Below are 18568 nucleotides of genomic sequence, written 5' to 3'. Positions count from 1 at the left end.
GTCATATATTGGCATACATGTTAATTGCATGTGTAACTTGAATTTATATGGTCGGTGTGTGCTCTCTCAAAACTGAAATCAATCCTGTTTTGCTCTCTGCACACAACAAATGTTAAGCCATCTTTTGGTTTAGCTGTATATATAATTTGTTGTTGCAAGGTGTAGATCTCAAACTTTTGCCCCATTGTTTGGCACTGCGTATTCAAGTCAGGGTTGGTGGCTCTCGTCAACGTGTCCATCCAGGTTGCTCTGATCAATCAAGATAGGATTAAACTCTTTGTACGTTTTTTATGTCCATCTTCTCTCTTCCCCTTATGAACCATTATTTCTTTAGGGGCAATTGGCTAATGTCTTGGGTTTTTGGACTGTTATAGTATCTACATGCATAACTCTTTTTGTATTTTTTTTCTTATTGTATTTTTAAACGAATTTATCGAATTATATGTGTATGTTATTCATCCTATATGTATCATTAACTTTATTTTTTTTGACCAATTTATTTTTATCATTAACTTTATTACAGTATTACTTTGCTCCAATTTTGGCAGTGATCACATTTTCTAACAATTTTGGAGAATTAAATATGAACTCGATCAGTTTATCCAAAATAGATAAGCAAATATAGTCATCACAACAGTTTTCAAACAAATAAAACAGAAAATTGAAATATGAAACTTCAGAGTTATTGAACAAAAAAAGAAACTTCAGAGTCAACTATCTTAATTTTTAACATTGGGGTCTTCAAGTACCACATTGTCTACAGCTTTGTCTCCAGCCTTTTGCCATGAGCAACGATTGGGTTCTTCCTTCATCGTTTCCTAAAACATGAATTCTCTTGTTTGATCAACATGTTGGGTCCTAACGATGTTTCTTCTGCATGATCGTCTGCACGTTCTTTTTCTGGCCTGACATGATTGCTTACACCATGCCAAAAACACAATTTAAGATGAAAGAGAATAAAACAAGTGATCACTAGAAAACATGCAGAGAAGTTAACTAACATGGAGTACGCTATAACTTACCACTTGTTGCAGATTCTTCGTTGTCACGTTCAGTTTCAGAGTCAACTTCAAGTTTTACTGCAGCTTGATTTCCTTTGTTTACTAAGTAAACATGATTTTTTCCACAATCTTCTTTCTTGTTTTCGCTTTCAATGTCAATCATTTCATTTTTTGCTCCACCTTGGTTTCCTTTTTTTCCCAAGGAAACAGAACTGCCAGCACTTCTCCTCTTGGCTGCTTCTATATCCTTTTCACACAACGAATTGTCAAAGACTGTGACATTGAAGTCTGATCCATCGTTGTAAATGAAAACCAAGAAATCCCCAGTTTCTAAAGCATGATCCTTCACAAAACCCTGCCAACCAAGATCGTGGAAGAACAAGCCATCCTCTCTCTTTTCCAATTCCACAAGCCATGTCGCACTAGGGCCAATAAGAGCACATCTGCAAGGTGGTTCTCCATTGAAGTTCTTGACAAAAGCGGGTGGTATCTTCTACAAAATTTAATAACTAGCTTGTTATATAAACATAATATATAGGATCAAGCTAGCAAGTTCACATTAGTATATCTCAAAACTATAATTTTTGGCTCTCAAAACTATAATTTTTGGTCTCACGTACATTTTGCGTACGTAATTAAGTGAAAGAGGCCAATACATACAAATATGAACTGAAAAGAGATCTGGTACGTGACCATGTACAAAATATGAAGTGAAATGGAGACCGTTGTGATTGTTAGGTACATGTGACCGTTATGACCGTTAGATGCAATTATTTTTTAATTAAATTAAGGTATGGCCTAGCCAAAACAATTAATTTAATAACAGAATTGAAAATGCATGACATCCCTATATTAATTAATATGTTGAAATGATGAACAATACTTGGAAATAACTCAACCAAATCTTTGAAAACTCATCAAAAAATTGTGCCATACTAGTTATCACATATCAGACTGTATAAATTGAACTTGAAAATGATGTTACCAGATGCTGAGAGAACTCAGAGAAGTCACTTTCCAGGACCTTGAAAAACGTTTTTTTCTTTGGTGAAGGTTGATTTGGCATCCTACCCGCCATTTGAATCTGCTATATCAAGAGTTTTCCCAAACCTGGACCTTCTGGTTTTCAATTTCAGAGAAAAAAAAAATCACATGGACGCTATAGAACCTTGTGCTATTAGCAGTGACTGCTCTCTCTCTCTCTCTCTCTACACTGTGTGACTGTTTTTGGAAGTAAATTTATGGGCAGGGGAAGACAGAACAGAAACGCCTAGCCTTCCTGTTTTTCTCATTCTTGTGCTGCCTCCTGCCATGTGTATATCATGCAGTTTAAAAACTGAGCTGTCCTTTTTGGTAACATTTGTATTTCAAAACAGATTTCCTTCTTTGTTTTTGCTAATAAAAAAATAACACTAACTACGACAACTCAGAAGATAACCTATCATCATATATACCATCTCATCGACATCGATCTATCACGACTAAAGGAAACTAATTGTTCCAAAGTATGGTAAAAAGTATCAGATTTACCCAACTTACCAAGCTTATCTGTAACTGAGCTAGCTTCCAGGAAATGTGCTGAAAGAACACCTCTAGGAAACAACTAACGAGCTGAAAATATTATTAACCAAATATTGCACCCGTCATGGCATTGAACCTTATGAGAGAGAATATCAGTCACCGTCTTTGAATTTCGTTTAACTGGACCTTATCGAAGCCATGAGATAACACCATCTAAATAATAGGACATGAAGAAACAAATGGTCGATATACATTTTTACGATCACGGTGACAGAAAACACAATTCAAAAACATGTGAGGACGAAAACAAGTAAAGACTATCTGGACCTTTAAATTTCCTTCTTTCTATTAGCCTATTTAATCATATCTTCCATACTTATCCTGAATTGAATACTACTACTCACTTATACCAATGGAAAATCACGTCACTCACAATCCTAGTAAGTAAGTATGGGTATTATATGCATATGAAGGTATTTTTAATTTTTTTCATATACTTTTCAATTATATGAAAAAAGACACATGAATAAATATATTATACATGTATAATATTACTCATGTCCATATAATATAAATGAGCAATACATTGAAATTTTTTTATGGACTGCTACTAGCTAGCCAAGGAGAAAAGTCTTTCACAGACACGAATTAAGCACATTTCATTTTTTTCCTTTTTAATTTTAAACGGTGTTTGTTTGCTTTCTTAATTGTAACATTTGATTAGTTGTACGTATTTGGAAAGTAAACTAATATAAACTCAAGTGTCAAATCACAGAACATTTAGAAATATTTCCCAGGCACAAACAGAATTAGAAGAGTTTTGAGGGAATGAAAAATAACCTTAAATTCAACATTATCCTTTACCCAAAATGGATTAGAAAATATAGCAATCACAACAATATTCGAAAAAGAAAATTGCAAGGAGTCAAATATAGCAATTACAACATTTTTCTAAAAAGAAAATTGCAAGGAGTCAAATATAGCAATTACAACATTTTTCTAAAAAGAAAATTGCAATGAGTCAACAAGCTCTAATTTTTGAGATCAGGAGGCAGCAGCAAGTTCCACAGGACATGCACCTCTTGTCTCCTGCTTTGAAAATATCAATCTGAATTACAACTTGCTTAACACACTCAAAGATGATGGTGTCCCCAAGTGAAATCTGGTTCGCTTTACCGCATTCTGCCCAGCCTTTTGTCATGAGCAAGCTAGTGATTAGGATCAAACTGGCCGCTGCTTCTAAGTTTAACAAGCCATGACCTACCAGATGGATCTTCAAGTAGGACACTCTCCTTACCCATATGACCTTCTGCCAAAGCTATTTCCTTTGGAATCATCTACAGTTTGGAACCTCATTGATATCAAGGGGAAAAAATTTCATGACGCTAGAGTAAGATAGCTTGGAAATTGACCAAAAACTAAAAATCAAAACATATTCATGCTAGAAGTATTTCATACTCAAGCCTTAAACTTGAGTCACATATTTTGTTGTCATTAAAAAGATATTCTAATGATATCATTTACTATTTTCCAATCGCAACAGGTAAAGGTACGTTTAGAAAACATATATAGTTGGCTTAGTACTCACCATGTGATATCTTAAATGCTTTTTAAAAGTTTCCATAAAACATGCATGAATTCGCTGATTTGAACACCATGGATCCTGTTGATGTTTCTTCTACATAACCTTTTGCACCTCTTTCTTCCGGCATGACTTGATCGCCTACATAAATGGTGCCAAATTGAGACACAATCCAAGAAGAAAAAGTGTAAAACAAGTTGTTAGAGAGAAGTTAACTAAAACGGAGTACTATAACTTACAACTCAGTTTCTGAGTCTTGAGCTTGATTTCCTTTGTCCACCAAGGAAAAAAGACTGCCAGTACTTCTCTTCTTTGCTGCTTCTACATCCTTCTCGCAACAGGTTCTATCATAGACTGTGACATCGAAGTTCGATTCCCTGTCGTAACTAAAATCCAAAAAGTTCCCTTTCTCTAAAACGTAATCCTTCACAAAACCCTGCCAACCTGATCATCGAAGATTAACACAAGCCATTCTCTCTCCTATATCCAATTCCACATCCCATGTTCCACAAAGGCCTCTAAGAGAAATTTTGCAAATTAAGTGGCTTTCCATCAAAGTTCTTGACAAATGCTGGCGATATATGCTGCAAAATTTAATAGCTTCTTAAATAACATAACACATAAAATCAAGCAATTAAGTCTCACATAGAAATTTTTGTGCATGTGACCGTTACAATATGTGACCTCTTATGCATGTGGGTCTAAAGTACATGTTGCAAGAGGAAGGTCCACATGTGACCGTTAAGATCTACATATGATGTGACGTACTGTGAAGATCTATCTATGACCGTTAAGATCGATCTACATGTGACCGTTTAAGTCTATATGTTACCGTTGAAATTGTTAAAGTCTATATGTGACCGTTGTGATCGTTAAGCTAGGTCTACATGTGAACGTAGTGTGACCATTAAGGTCTACATGTGACCATTAAGGTCTATCTGTGACAGTTGTGGCCATTAAAATGTACATGGAACCATTGTGACTGTTAAGTACAATAATAAGGGATTGCCAAGCCAAAAATATTTAATAAATAGAACTGAAAATGTAAGACATCATTATATTAACTTATATATATATATAATAATGAAACAGTACTTGGATTAATCCAACCAAATCTTCGGAAACTTATCAAGTAATTGTGACATACTACTCATTTAGAGAGGGAGGGGCTAATGTCATGTAGCAAATCACAATCATGCATCGTGAAAGTAGTAATTGATCTTGAAATTTAAAGTGAAGAAAAAGGCAGGATGTTACCAAATGCTGTGAGAACTCAGAGACCTTACGATTCAGGACCTTGACAAATTGTTTCTTTGGTGAACTGTTGATTGGCATCCTCTCCATTTGAATCTGTGAAAGAAGAGTTTTCCCAAACCTGCACCTTCTGGTTTTGAGTTTCAGAGTGAAGAGTTCATAGAATCACGTACAGGGATATAGAGAACCTTGCACCTTCTGCAGGTTTTGAGTTTCAGAGTGAAGAGTTTACAGAATCACAGGGATAGAGAACCTGGTGCTCTATTGAGAGGCTATTCAAAGCATTTTAGGAGTGACTGCGATGAAGACTGTAGATCGACTGTCTGACTGCATGGTTTTGGACTGAGCTGCTGCCATGTGTATAACATATATGTAGTTCAAACTCAGCTGTATGAAAAATGTGATCCTTTAATTAACAACTGCTGCATGTATCGAAACATATTTCCTTCTTTGTTTTTGTCTGAGAAACAAAAAGCAAACAAGAAAATCAGTGAGCTACCAGTGTTTGGATTCCAAGAAAATCAGTAGCTCATGAATAAAAAACATGATATAGCTCAGGGAAACAAAGGAGATCGAGTTTGACTCAAAGAAAAATTAGCTAAACTCATCACATTCTAAAATTCACACAAGATGTATTTAGAATGCACACTTCAGTTGTGATTTCATCATAGACACGTGTCCTCATTCCATTGGGTCCATAGAATATTCTAATTTAGGAATCTTACCTCAATAGGAATCTTCCAAAACCCAAATCACGTTTCGAAGGCGTATTCTCCAATAATCTACAAATTTGGTGGACCCGTCTCACGCCCATGTTGGTAGAAAACAGTTGACTTGGTCAATCCAACGGACAGAGATCGATAAACATTGCACTGTTCTCTAAACATTAAATCTATATTTCAACGTTTTGATTTTTGATTTTTGATTTTTGAAAGATTAGAAAATAAAGTGATTTTTTTATTTGTTGTATTACAATGAATGCAAAACGCCAAAACGTAATTTACCCTTCATTTACAAACAAGGGAAGTTATTTGGATTTTTCCTTCTTATTTACAGCGTATTATACTAGTTTTCTTCTTATAGATGGTTTTGTTGAATAATTTTCAACAGCTGAGTCATCCAAGAAGCTCCATTGTTGATACATTTTATATCTTTTATACATTTTCCATTATATATATGTATATACATTAGGATATCGATCATCTGATTGACTGATTCCCATCATTTCTCTCACAGACCTAAAACACTGAAACCATGCCTTTGGGACGAGCACTTGAATCTGCTTCTGTAAGCCTGCTGCTCAACAAGTTGGCCACTCAAGATGTGATAGATTTTTTCCTCAAGTGGAAACTCGATGACTCCTTGCTAGCAAAGCTCAAGACAAACCTACTCATAATTCATGCAGTTCTCAATCATGCTGAGGAGAAGCAAATCAAAGACTTACATGTCAAGGCTTGGCTTGACGAGGTCAGAGTTGCAGCTTATGATGCTGAGGACTTATTGGGTGATATTGTCAACGATGCTCTTGAATCACATAACAGCAACAACAATAAGGTACTGAGTTTTCTGTTTGACCCTTTTAATGCAAGTGTGACAGTCAAGGAAGGGCTAGACTTTAAGAAGAAGGACATTGCTAATACTCTTAATCCGTTTAGGGAACGAGTAGAGTCGAAAATAAAAAAGATGGTAGAAAGACTAGAAGAAATTGCGAAACAAAAAGATATTCTTCGTTTGAGAGAAGACACTGGAGGGGTTTCGTCAGGGATTGATAGATTGGCAACAACTCCAATGGTTAATGAATCTGGTGTTTATGGTAGAGAGGTTGATAAGGAGGAGATAATTAAGTTGCTTAAATTGGGGGAGGAAAATGATGATGGCGTTTACGTGATTCCAATTGTAGGCATGGGGGGCATTGGAAAGACAACGCTTGCCCAACTTGTGTATAATGATGAGACTGTGGGTAGTCATTTTGATTTGAAAGCTTGGGCTTGTGTGTCTGATGTATTTGATGTCTTGATGATAACAAAAACACTTGTTGAGTCTGCAACGAGGAACAGTTTGAGCACAAACAATTTGGAATTAGTTCAAGATAATCTGAGAAATTTGTTGAAAAAAAGGAAATTTCTGATTGTTCTGGATGATGTCTGGAATGAGAAGTATGAAAGTTGGGATGACTTACAAGTGCCTTTCGCAGTTGGCGCACCAGGGAGTAGAATCATAACCACAACACGCTCTGAAAAGGTTGCATCAATTATGGGCACTGTTCTACCTTACCCTTTGAAGGGGTTGTCAGAAAATGATTGTTGGTCATTATTCAGAAAAATTGTGTTCCAAAACAGGAACTTAGATGCCTATCCAAACTTGAAAGTGATTGGCGATCAAATAGTTGAGAAGTGTAAAGGTTTGCCATTGGCTGCAAAGCCACTTGGGGGCCTCCTGCGCTCTAAACCTGAAGATGAGAAATTCTGGAATGATATCTTGGACAGCAAAATTTGGCAACTGCCAGAGAACAACATTCTACCAGCTCTAAGGCTAAGCTATCATCACCTCCCTGGATATTTGAAGCGATGCTTTGCTTATTGCTCAATGTTTCCTAAGGACTATAAATATGAGATAGAAACGTTAATCATGTTATGGATGGCAGAGGGTTTTGTGCTGGAGCCACAGGGAAATAAAACAATTGAAGATGTAGCAAGGAATTACTTTTATGAATTATCATCAAGGTCCTTCTTTCAGCAATACATCTATGACAAGTCACGTTTTGTGATGCATGACCTCATACATGATCTAGCTCAATCTGTTTCTGGGAAAACCTTTTTTAGGTTGGAAGAAAATGCAAAGAATAACAGTGACTCCACAAAAACTCGCCACTTATCATACATTCGTACAGACAACGAAGTTTTTCAGAAATTTGAGCCATTCAGCAAAGTTGAGTGTTTGCGAACGTTTCTACCATTAGACCCATTTCTTAGATTCAATTTTAGCTACTTAGCTGACAAGGTTCCTCATGATATGATGCCAAAATTAAGATTCTTGCGGGTGCTATCCTTTAGTGGTTATGTCATAGACAAGTTGCCAGATTCCATTGGCAATTTGAAACATCTGTGCTACCTCAATCTATCTCATTGTGAAATAAAAGAGCTACCTGAGTCAACAAGCAGCCTATACAATTTGCAGACATTGATATTATTCCAATGTCGTTCCCTTACCAAGCTGCCTACGGACATGGGAAACTTATGTAAGTTACGGCATCTCAACATTGAAGGAACTGGGCTGGAAAATATGCCTTTGGGAATGGGAAGATTGATTAACCTTCAAATACTGTCTCATTTTGTTGTGAGGAAATCTATCGGATCAGGGATGGCAGAGTTTAAAGACTTATCAAATCTCCAAGGATCACTTTCCATTTCTGGTTTGCATGACGTGACCAGTGTTAGAGACGCAATTGAGGCCAAATTGGAGACTAAGCAGCACCTCGATCATTTAGTTTTGGAATGGAGCAACAGTTTTAATGCTTCAAGAAATGAAGGAATTGAGACGGATGTACTCGATGCACTGCAGCCTCATGAAAACCTGAAGAAGCTCACCATTAGGTATTATGGTGGTACAGAATTTCCAAGTTGGATGGGTGATACTTTTTTAACTAACATGACACACCTGCATCTCAAAGGTTGCAAAAAATGCACATCTTTACCATCCCTTGGCCAACTACCTTCTCTTAAAGATCTCACAATTGAAGCAATGGATGGAATAAAGCAAGTTGGACTTGATTTTTATGGGGATGGTGATGCTTCCACTATTCCTTTTCCAACTTTGGAGACTCTGAAATTTGAGAATATGAAAGAGTGGGAGGAATGGTCATCTTTAGAAGATGGAAGACTCGAAGGATTTCCTGGCCTTCGCAATCTATCCATATTCATATGTCCCAAGTTAAGAAAGTTCTCACATGGATTTGCTTCCCTGGAAAAACTGTGCATCAAGAGATGTGGGGCTCTGACTACTTTTTCACAGAATCCTGCACTCGGGAACTTGGGAACTGTAGAATTTCCTTGCCTTCGACAGCTTGTTCTTGTAGGTTGTAGTGAGCTTGATGAACTTCCTGTTACCCTCCCTTCATTGGAAGGGCTTGAGATCGACGGTTGTGGAAAATTGTCTGCACTTCCAACACTGGTGGGACTTCATACATTGTATGTTTTAGATTCTAATGCTGAATTACTGGGATGTATAATGGAATTGAGCTCACTGACCTCTGTGCACCTAAATAATATTTCATATGTCAAGTCTCTACCTGAAGGCTTTATTAGACAGTCTGCAAAACTTGTAGAATTGAGTATTGTGGGCTTTTCCAACCTTGAATATTTGTCAAATGAGCGAGTAGGACTAGCACAACTTGCATCTCTTCAACGCCTGACAATCTCCCACTGCCCTGAATTTGTTGCTTTTCCAGATGAAGATGATAAGCTCCCACCTCTACTTAGATATTTGGATTTGAAACATTGTCAGGGCTTGATGAAGTTGCCGCATAAGCTTTACAAGCTTGATTGTCTTACAGAGTTGAGAATTGAATGGTGTCCAAAGATTGAATCATTTCCAGAATTGGGGTTGCCTCACATGCTTAAGCGTCTTGTAATCCGTGATTGTGCTGCTCTTAAGACCCTTCCTCAGGAGATATTGTGCAACAACAATTTTCTTGAGTATTTGGAGGTTCATAGATGTGCTTCTCTCACTTCATTTCTTGAAGAAGGAATCTTGCCTACCACTCTAAAACATATGAAAGTTTACTATTGCAAGAGTCTGAGATCATTGCCTAAGGGTTTGATGTGCAAAGACAACGTGTCTCTTCAGTACTTGGAGATAGACAACTGTTCCTCTCTCATGTCCTTTCCAAGTGGTGAATTACCTACAACACTTGAGCGTCTCGAGATTGGAAATTGCTCTAAGCTCCAGACCTTACCACCGACCCTTCTCAACCTCATGAATCTTGAGAACTTGGAAGTAACTAGCTGCCCCCTTCTTGAGCATTTTCCGGAGGGTGGGTTGCCAACCAACACAAAAATGGTTACGATTTCCGAATGTGAGAACCTCAAGTCCCTACCTGAATTTATTTCCAAACTCAAACGTCTCCAAAAATTGGTGATATCTGGTTGTCCTAGTCTCACATCCTTGCCAAAGCAGGGCCTCCCCACCAATTTAAGATTACTTAGAGTTACTGATTGTGAAAAGCTTAATCCCATAAGTCAGTGGAAGCTTCACAAACTCACCTCTCTAAATGATTTCACCATTGGTGGATTTCATGGGCTGGTGTCCTTTTCAAATGAGTTTCTTCTTCCCGACACTTTAACCTCTCTTGCCATTGACAGACTCCCAGATCTTGAATCCATATCGGAGGTGCTCCAGAATCTTGCCTCACTTGAAAGACTAAGTATCATGGGCTGTGGTAAGCTCCAATCTTTGCCAATGAAGGGGCTGCCAGCTATGCTTTGTCACCTAAAAATTTGGGATTGTCCTCTTTTGAAACATCGGTGTGAACATCTCAAAGGAGAGGATTGGCCCAAGATTGAGAACATCCCCTTTGTGCATTTGAGTTAATGGAATGGAGAAGTTTCACCAGGTGTGCTTTCTGATTTCCTAACAAAGTGGCATTCATATTTTAGCATTAGTTGCACATCTTTTGTTCTGAACCATGACCATGTGGTCTCCATGCAGTTACCTGTTCTTTCAATCACAATATGTACCAGAAGCAGTAAAATGGAGTCCTAAAATGTCTACAGGTTTGCTTTTTTGACATGCACCTTTTCGATTCACTGTACATCATTATCATAATATCCTAAGCTCCTATTGTTAAACTTGTGGCAGGTTCTCGGTTCCATTTCTCTCATCGAGGCTCTGACCCCAGTAGCAAGCATTTATCTTTCGTGTAAACTCATTTTGACTAGTTGCAGGTGATGCACCAGTTCACACATCATATATTTGATTTTCGTTGTATTAACTGTCTAAATTAAAGTAGCTGCTTCCTTTGCTTCAAAGGTTTTCCATTAAGGGGAAGTATCAAACTGAGATTGTGAGCAGATGTGTCTGACTGTTGAAGGATGAGCAGCCAACATCATGCTATGCTTGTAGTGGAGGTCTGATGCAACCCACAACCCCTTAAATAGCTACATGGTTTTTTTGATTTTTTTGGCCAGGTTAATAGCTACATGGTTAATCAAAAGACTGTATACAAGGAATTAGAAATAAAATTGTCATTATTATTCTGCTCATTATTAGCAGAAATTTCTTATTTTCAGTCATTCAGCTGACACAAAATTTTCACTTTTACATAATAGTAAAGATTATATGTAAATGTTGTGAAAGTTTGGTGTCAATCATCCAAAAATAAGAAATAAGTTATGTATAAAAAATAAAAAGTTATCCTTAGGTCGACTTTGTTGCCTTTCCACATTTATTACACTGCAACAGTATGGTTTAGAAGCTTACATGATCTGGCATTCTGTTCTAATTTTCTTTCACAATTTTTTGGTGATTATGCAGTGAATGATATATTGGATACTTTTTTTTTTATATATATCAGCTTTAGGACTGTTGAGTGTAACATTGATGTGCATATTTTCTGAGTGTCTAGAACTCCAAATTGAACATATGTGCTTCTAAACAGTGGCTTTCTTGTTTTTAGAAGATTATTGATTGCTGCTTGTGAAAGTATGACCAAAAGCAACTTCATATGAACTTTGAAATGCTGTCTTCATGAGTATAGCAGTCCAATCTACCATTGTTGGGATTGGTTTATTTGGGATTGGGTATGCACATGTATTTTCAAAGTTATCAAAATACCATTTTCATCCACATTATCAAGCCCATGACCACACAAAAAATCCACATTATCAGGCCCAATGTTGTTCCTCAGCTGAATCACCATATTATAAATGATTAGGCTGGTCCTATTCTTTTTTGTTTTTTTTTTTTTTCTAATCTCTTTTAATATCTTATATGCTCTCAAACACAGTTTGTCTCACAAATTCATGTTTTCATTATCTACTGCTTTACCAGTGAATTAAAAGTTAAAACATAGTAGGAACTCAAATTTGATAAGCTAAAGAAACCACATGTAATTTGATAAGCTAAAGAAACCACATGTAATTTGATAAGCTAAAGAAACATCTTAGACATTTATATAAAGATTTTATACATGTTACACCAGCTTCAATTAAAATACTAGGGTTTTTGTACTGATGCACAAGATATATAAAGGAAATAGAGCATGACAACACCAATTTGAGATACTTTTAACTAATTGCACAAGTTTGCAATTATGGCCTAAATCTACTTCTAACTAATTTGCAGAACCAAAGATACAAAACTTTATAGAGAAGGTCTCTCATATGGGCATCAGCTATTTTAACCAAAAAAAAAAAAAAAATCTACTTTTTATAGAGAAGGTCTCTTAAATCTCAGGACCAGCCTTGAGGGGTAGATAATCATTTCTTCCTATGGTGTTCGTCGGTTCCTTCTTTTGTGGCTGCAGCTTATGTCCATGATTTGGAGTTTTTGCCTAATTACAGGTTATTCTGTTGCGTTTTTAACCATTTTCTGTTTGTGGTTCTTGCTTTGTTCGTTTGAGGGGTAAGGTTGTTCATGTCCCCTCAAGTATGTGTGCTGTGATTTTCTTGAGCTTCTCCAAATAACAAAAAAAGAAAAGAAAATAGCATTAAATTGTTTTGGATTTTTGTAAATATAGTATTCAGGCCCAGTTTTTTTTTTTTTTTTTCTAACAGTTTATTGCTGTAAGGAATGACAAGTAATACCTTTGAAAGTTGAATGAAATTCGAAGACTAATCTACTTAGCATATAAAAGACCCCTGTCCTTGTTTAAATACTGACCAGCATAACATTAAAACAGGGGAGAAGAAATACTTTAAACCATATAATATAACAAAAGGGTACATAGGGTTTGACAATACCAACAGAGGTGAGCTATCAGCAACTACAATTTTCAATCACTTTCATGACAATGAAAAGGTTGCAATGTGATCCAAAATCAAGTATTAACTACAGAAGCCTGTCAAAATTGTGATTGAAAAAGAATAGTTCAAAATTCATGTGACAATTGACTTAGCAATAAAAACTAGGTAAAAATGAAAACAAAGAGCAAATGCAAATGCCGGGTGGGAGTATGGAAAAAGCCCCTCAAGAGATGTTGTTCAGCATTACATGTTGGCCAAAACGTGGGCCCGCGTGTACCGTGAGTATTTAACCTTTGACTTTTTAACCAATGTTAAAAGGAGAGTTCTGATTTAATTCTGACACCTAAATTGAAATTTTTTTTATTTTTTATTTTATCATCTTAATTTACCAAAATTTTAATTTAAAAGATAATTTAATCCGCGAGTCCTAGATGGAGGGAATAGAATTGCTATTAAGCCATTCTATTTTCTGCAGACTAAACTGGTCCAACGGTGGGTATACTGTACAGTGGTTGACATTTATCCATGTTTTAGGCCAACTAATCCTGGAAAAGTACTCGAGAGATGCTTGTTGCTCCATATGGGCTAAAGCTGGCAGATAGAGAATAGATGAAACTATCAATATCATGGTCACAGAACCTTAGTGAAAATCAGGTAACTAAAAGTCACACTGCTGCTGCAAATAATTCCAGAATTTTCTGCAGCACAATCTGAGCAAATTCATGTTACTGCTTTTCCTTAGATTCTGCACAAAAGTCTTTTTTTTTTTTTTTTCTTTTTTTCTTTTTTATGTTCCATCATATTGCCCCACTTGAAGCTTGGATTCTCTCCACTAGTAGAATGATCAATACCATAATCTTGTCAAGGATTTCTTTTTAAATTTCTGAATAATCCTGCTTTTCATAAGCTTAGGGTTTATTTCTGCTTATAGGTCTCCAAATAAGTGGTTCTAACTTCTAATAGATGTTTTTGTTAATTACGACATTTGATGCTATGGGTAATTTGTAGATTTTGTTCAGGGGGCTGTGCTGCTTTGCATATATTCTTGAATTATATTTTGAGTAAGAACAGTGTGATTTGGTTCAATTATGCATGAAGTTCTTGTAATTTGCATAAAGGTTATAGCTTTATGGTAGTGGTAGAACCTGTTGACAAACAAAATGAGAATTGGGTTTTGCAGATACGCCCTCTTTGTTGTTGCCTGGCTTGGCTTCCAATAGTTCTTATTTCATCAACTGAAAGCAAAAATGGATGATGGGGAGGTTGAGACTTCAGACCATGCTTTATTCCCAAATCCCAATTCCTCAAACAATTTTCAAGGTTCAACTTCTTTAGATACATTTCTAGATGAGTTTATGAAGAACACCCGGACATGCACTCACACTCACGCTTGCAACCCACCTGGCCCTGATGCTGAACATACACATACTTGCTATCACACACACACCCAACTTCTTCCGTCGGAGGGTGATGATTGCGCTGACAATAAAGAGCATTTGACCTCAAGACCAAGAAGAAGAAGGGCTTCGGGCAATAGAGAAGCAGTTCGGAAGTACCGGGAGAAAAAGAAGGCTCATACAGCTTATTTGGAAGAGGAAGTCAAGAAATTGAGGCTGTCGAACCAGCAACTTGTTAGAAAAATACAGGGGCAGGCAATTCTTGAAGCAGAGCTCATAAGGCTGAGAAGCCTTTTGCTGAACCTTGGAGGAAAAATTGATAATGAGTTGGGTGCTTTCCCCTTCCGAAAACAGTGTAACACTAGTTCTATTTTCAAGGAAGGTGATTGTGATCTGCAGTCTACTACTCGTGTGGCAGGTGGCCTTCGTTGTCAAACCGATTTACCATGCTTCTGTCCACTTGTTGGGTCATCTTTGCAGGCTAGTCTTGGTACCAGTGGGAGAACTATGGTGTCTTTGGGAGGAAATTGTCAGCCTGCAATAGTTGATTGCCAAGCAAATAAAATTGAGATGGCAAGTGCTGTGTACAAACTCTAGACATAGTAGAAACCTCGGTATCATCAGCAACACAAGCTGAGTAGCTACTGAGGGAAATATAGTATGTAAGTATTCTGTATCATTCAACCTTCCTGCACTAATATTTGCCAGAGAAATATCTTTATTCTAGCGTTTATTATGACACTTCTTTTGTAGCTGAGAGTAATAGTTTAATACAGTGTTTAAAGGATTTAAGTGCCACTGTATGTCCATATTTTAAGCCCCTTACTGTAATCAAATTCAGGTCAACAAAGTATATATATATATATATATACTGGATGATTACATTTGTAGCTTTGGTTTCTCTGAATAATATAATATATACCCACCATGTAAATAATACTTCCTCTCTTTGCTTCTTGATGTATATATGCTTATCCAGTTTTTGTGGATGAATTTCATTAATTAATTTAGAAATGAAAAGTCCTTTTAGTTAATAGCTTTCAGAACATGAGGTGACATGCAAACTATATCATTAGTGAGGATATAAAGATCAGATCATCACTAAGTTTTCCTTTTAAATTCTTTAATGCATGGAGAGTTGCTAAGGAATGATTAAATTGGGGATTGTTGATTGCTAGTTACAGCAAAGTAAATGGTGATGGTTTTGGAGATAATTAGGGTTGCATCTAATTCATAAAAAAGGAAGCCTTCCATCTTTTTATTTCTGCTCTGATTGAATTGTTTGCGGCATATGTATAGTTTTTGTAAGAGAACTGAGTCATGTAGTGTGACTCGTCTGTTTCACTTTGGGCTTGTTTGGTACCCCTCATTGTTAAGGACCCACTATTTCTTAGACTTGTCCTAAACTATCTCGGACAAGCTTAAATTAGACTAATATTGTCCTACGTTTGGTGGTGCATCAAGCCTTCACTATTTTCCACTTTTTTTTTCTATTTTCTTCCCATTTCCCAATGGACACTACTTGGGTCACCTCTCTCTCCAAAATCGCAATTTCGGTAATACCGGCACATGATCGGAACCGTTCATTTTTTAAATCACCTATTATAGATCATCTCTATAAAAAATCAAGTCAATCGGAAATCATTTAGTTATATAACTATTGTTAATTAAATAGAAAAAATCAACAGTTTGGTCAAAAAATCACTCTTTAATTGAAAACCATCAATTTTTTTTTACTTAATTGACAACAGTTATATAATCAAACGATTTCCGATTGATTTGATTTTTTACAGAGATAATCTTTAATTGGTTATCTAAAAAGTGAACGGTTCCGATCATGCACCGGCATTACCGAAATCGAAATTTGAGGAGATAGGGTGACTTTGGAATACCCCCTAGGAGTGACCCAAATATTTTCCTTTCCCAATTTGTCTCTTCTCTTATCTCCCTCTCTCTCCCATTTTCTTCTTCCCCAAGCTCACTACCTCTCTCTCTGAGCATCATCTTCTCCAGCCCACGCCGACTGGTGAGACCATCTCTCGGCATCATCTTCTCTAGCCCAAGCCGATTGGCGAGACCATCTCTCTCTCGGTTTTGGTTTCTGGTTTCTAGGTAGAGGGGAGGGAGGTGGGGCGAGTCAGGTCTAGGTGGAGGGGGAGAATGGATGGGGAGGGGAGGGGAGGGGAGGGGAGGGGAGGGGATGGGATGGGATGGGATGGGTGGGGGCAGGGATGAGTGGGGGAGGGTTAGGTGGAGGCAGGGATGAATGGGGAAGGGCTGGGTGGAGGCGGGGAGGGGAGGGGATGGGTGGGGGGGGGGGGGGGGGGGGGGGCTGGGTAGGGGCGGGGAGGGGTTGGGGGATATTGGTGCAAGGAATGTAAGTTCTTATTTAGTGAGCTACTTTCACATAGTGTTAAATTAGAATGGCTAAGGAGAAGTTTTTAGTGGGACCGGATTTCATAAGCCAATTACACTTAATACTGTGTCCAACCAAACATGAGATTAATGTCTTATTTAAGACAGTCCCCCTTAATCCTGTGTAACAAACACCCTTTTAGACTGACATTCTAACTGTGTATTTTTGGTATTTTAAAAATTTCACTTAATGAGTCTATTTGTTTTATATATACTAATCCCTTGACATGCGCTCACTAATTGACTTTTTACATGCATATATATAATTATATATAGGCTCATTCCATTGAGAGATTCTTCAAATAAATTTATTTAAAGAATCTCTCATAGGGCTCACTCTATATAGTATTTCAACAATTCAAACTGTCTTTTTTTTATGTCTATAATTAAAGATCATTCTTACAAAAAAATTAGATAAATTGAAAATCATTAAGCTATCAAACTTTGATTAAATAAAGAGACGAACATAATATTTTCGTTAAACACTTGAAATGGTGACCGTTTAATCAACGACAAATGATTTCCGATTAACCTAATTTTTTGTAAGGATAATTCTTTAAAGGAGACCAAAACAGTAGACGATTCCAATCATTAAAATATAATGTGAAGTTAACCCACAAGAGATTCCTTAAATAATCTTATTTAAAAAATCCCTAAATAGAAAGGATATATATATATATATACAGCCTCCTTCTATTGAGGTATACCTTAACTTATTTATGTTGAGGTATGACCTTGTTGGGGCCTACACGAGTCGTTTTGTGTTGATCCAAACCGTTCATTTTTTATATCTTCATTGATAGATCATTATTGCAAAAAATTAGTCAAATCGGAAATCATTTGTCTATCTAATTTTAATAAAACAAATGGACTGTTTTATCGAAAATATTTGATACGTTCATTTATTTGATCAAAGTTAAATAGGTAAATGATTTCCGATTTGACTAATTTTTTGCAAGGATGATCTATAAATGAAGATGTAAAAAATGAACAGTTCGGATCGACACAAAACGACTCGTGTAGACCCTAATAGGGTATATCTCAACATAAATAAGTTGAGGTATACCTCAATATTCTTCTATATATATATATATATATATATATTGAAATGGGAATTGTACTCCTTTTTTTTTTTTTTGGCCAGAGAGAACTGTGCATTTTAATCATGATAATAAATCATCATACAAAGTTAGACCAACTTAAGGAGACCCAGAATTCACATCTAACCAAACATTAAAGCCATGGTTATAGACAAAATATTCAATTAGTAAATGGACAGCATGGTTATGATTTCTCCAGCGAAATTGACAAGAAGCTTCGTCAAAATTCAATCCATAGCTCTTCCATGATTATCAACACTTCATCTGCTGCCAAAGAAGCGTCTGGATCATTCACACAACGAACAATATCTGCAGCGTCAATCTCCAAAACAATATT

The 18568-nt window shown here is 36.6% G+C and overlaps 2 protein-coding genes across 2 annotated transcripts; both read left to right on the top strand.

The window, feature by feature from the left end:
• The first annotated feature begins 6612 nt into the window (after positions 1-6612).
• On the top strand, positions 6613-10947 carry LOC147292066 (putative disease resistance RPP13-like protein 1). The gene has a single exon (XM_086238290.1). It carries the CDS (start codon positions 6613-6615, stop codon positions 10945-10947), a length of 4335 nt encoding a protein of 1444 aa, XP_086094416.1.
• A 2865-nt stretch (positions 10948-13812) lies between these two features.
• On the top strand, positions 13813-15457 carry LOC147292065 (basic leucine zipper 24-like). The gene is given in 3 exon segments (XM_086238293.1): positions 13813-13973; positions 14500-15296; positions 15299-15457. Coding segments are annotated over 2 exon segments (789 nt in total). The 5' UTR covers positions 13813-13973; positions 14500-14566; the 3' UTR covers positions 15358-15457.
• Positions 15458-18568: the final 3111 nt, after the last annotated feature.

The sequence above is a fragment of the Dryas octopetala genome, chromosome 3 (assembly GCF_963921425.1).
Source record: "Dryas octopetala chromosome 3, drDryOcto1.1, whole genome shotgun sequence".
Taxonomy (NCBI): Eukaryota; Viridiplantae; Streptophyta; class Magnoliopsida; order Rosales; family Rosaceae; genus Dryas; species Dryas octopetala.
Note: the sequence above shows the minus strand (reverse complement) of the source record. Positions and strands in the feature narration are given on the sequence as shown.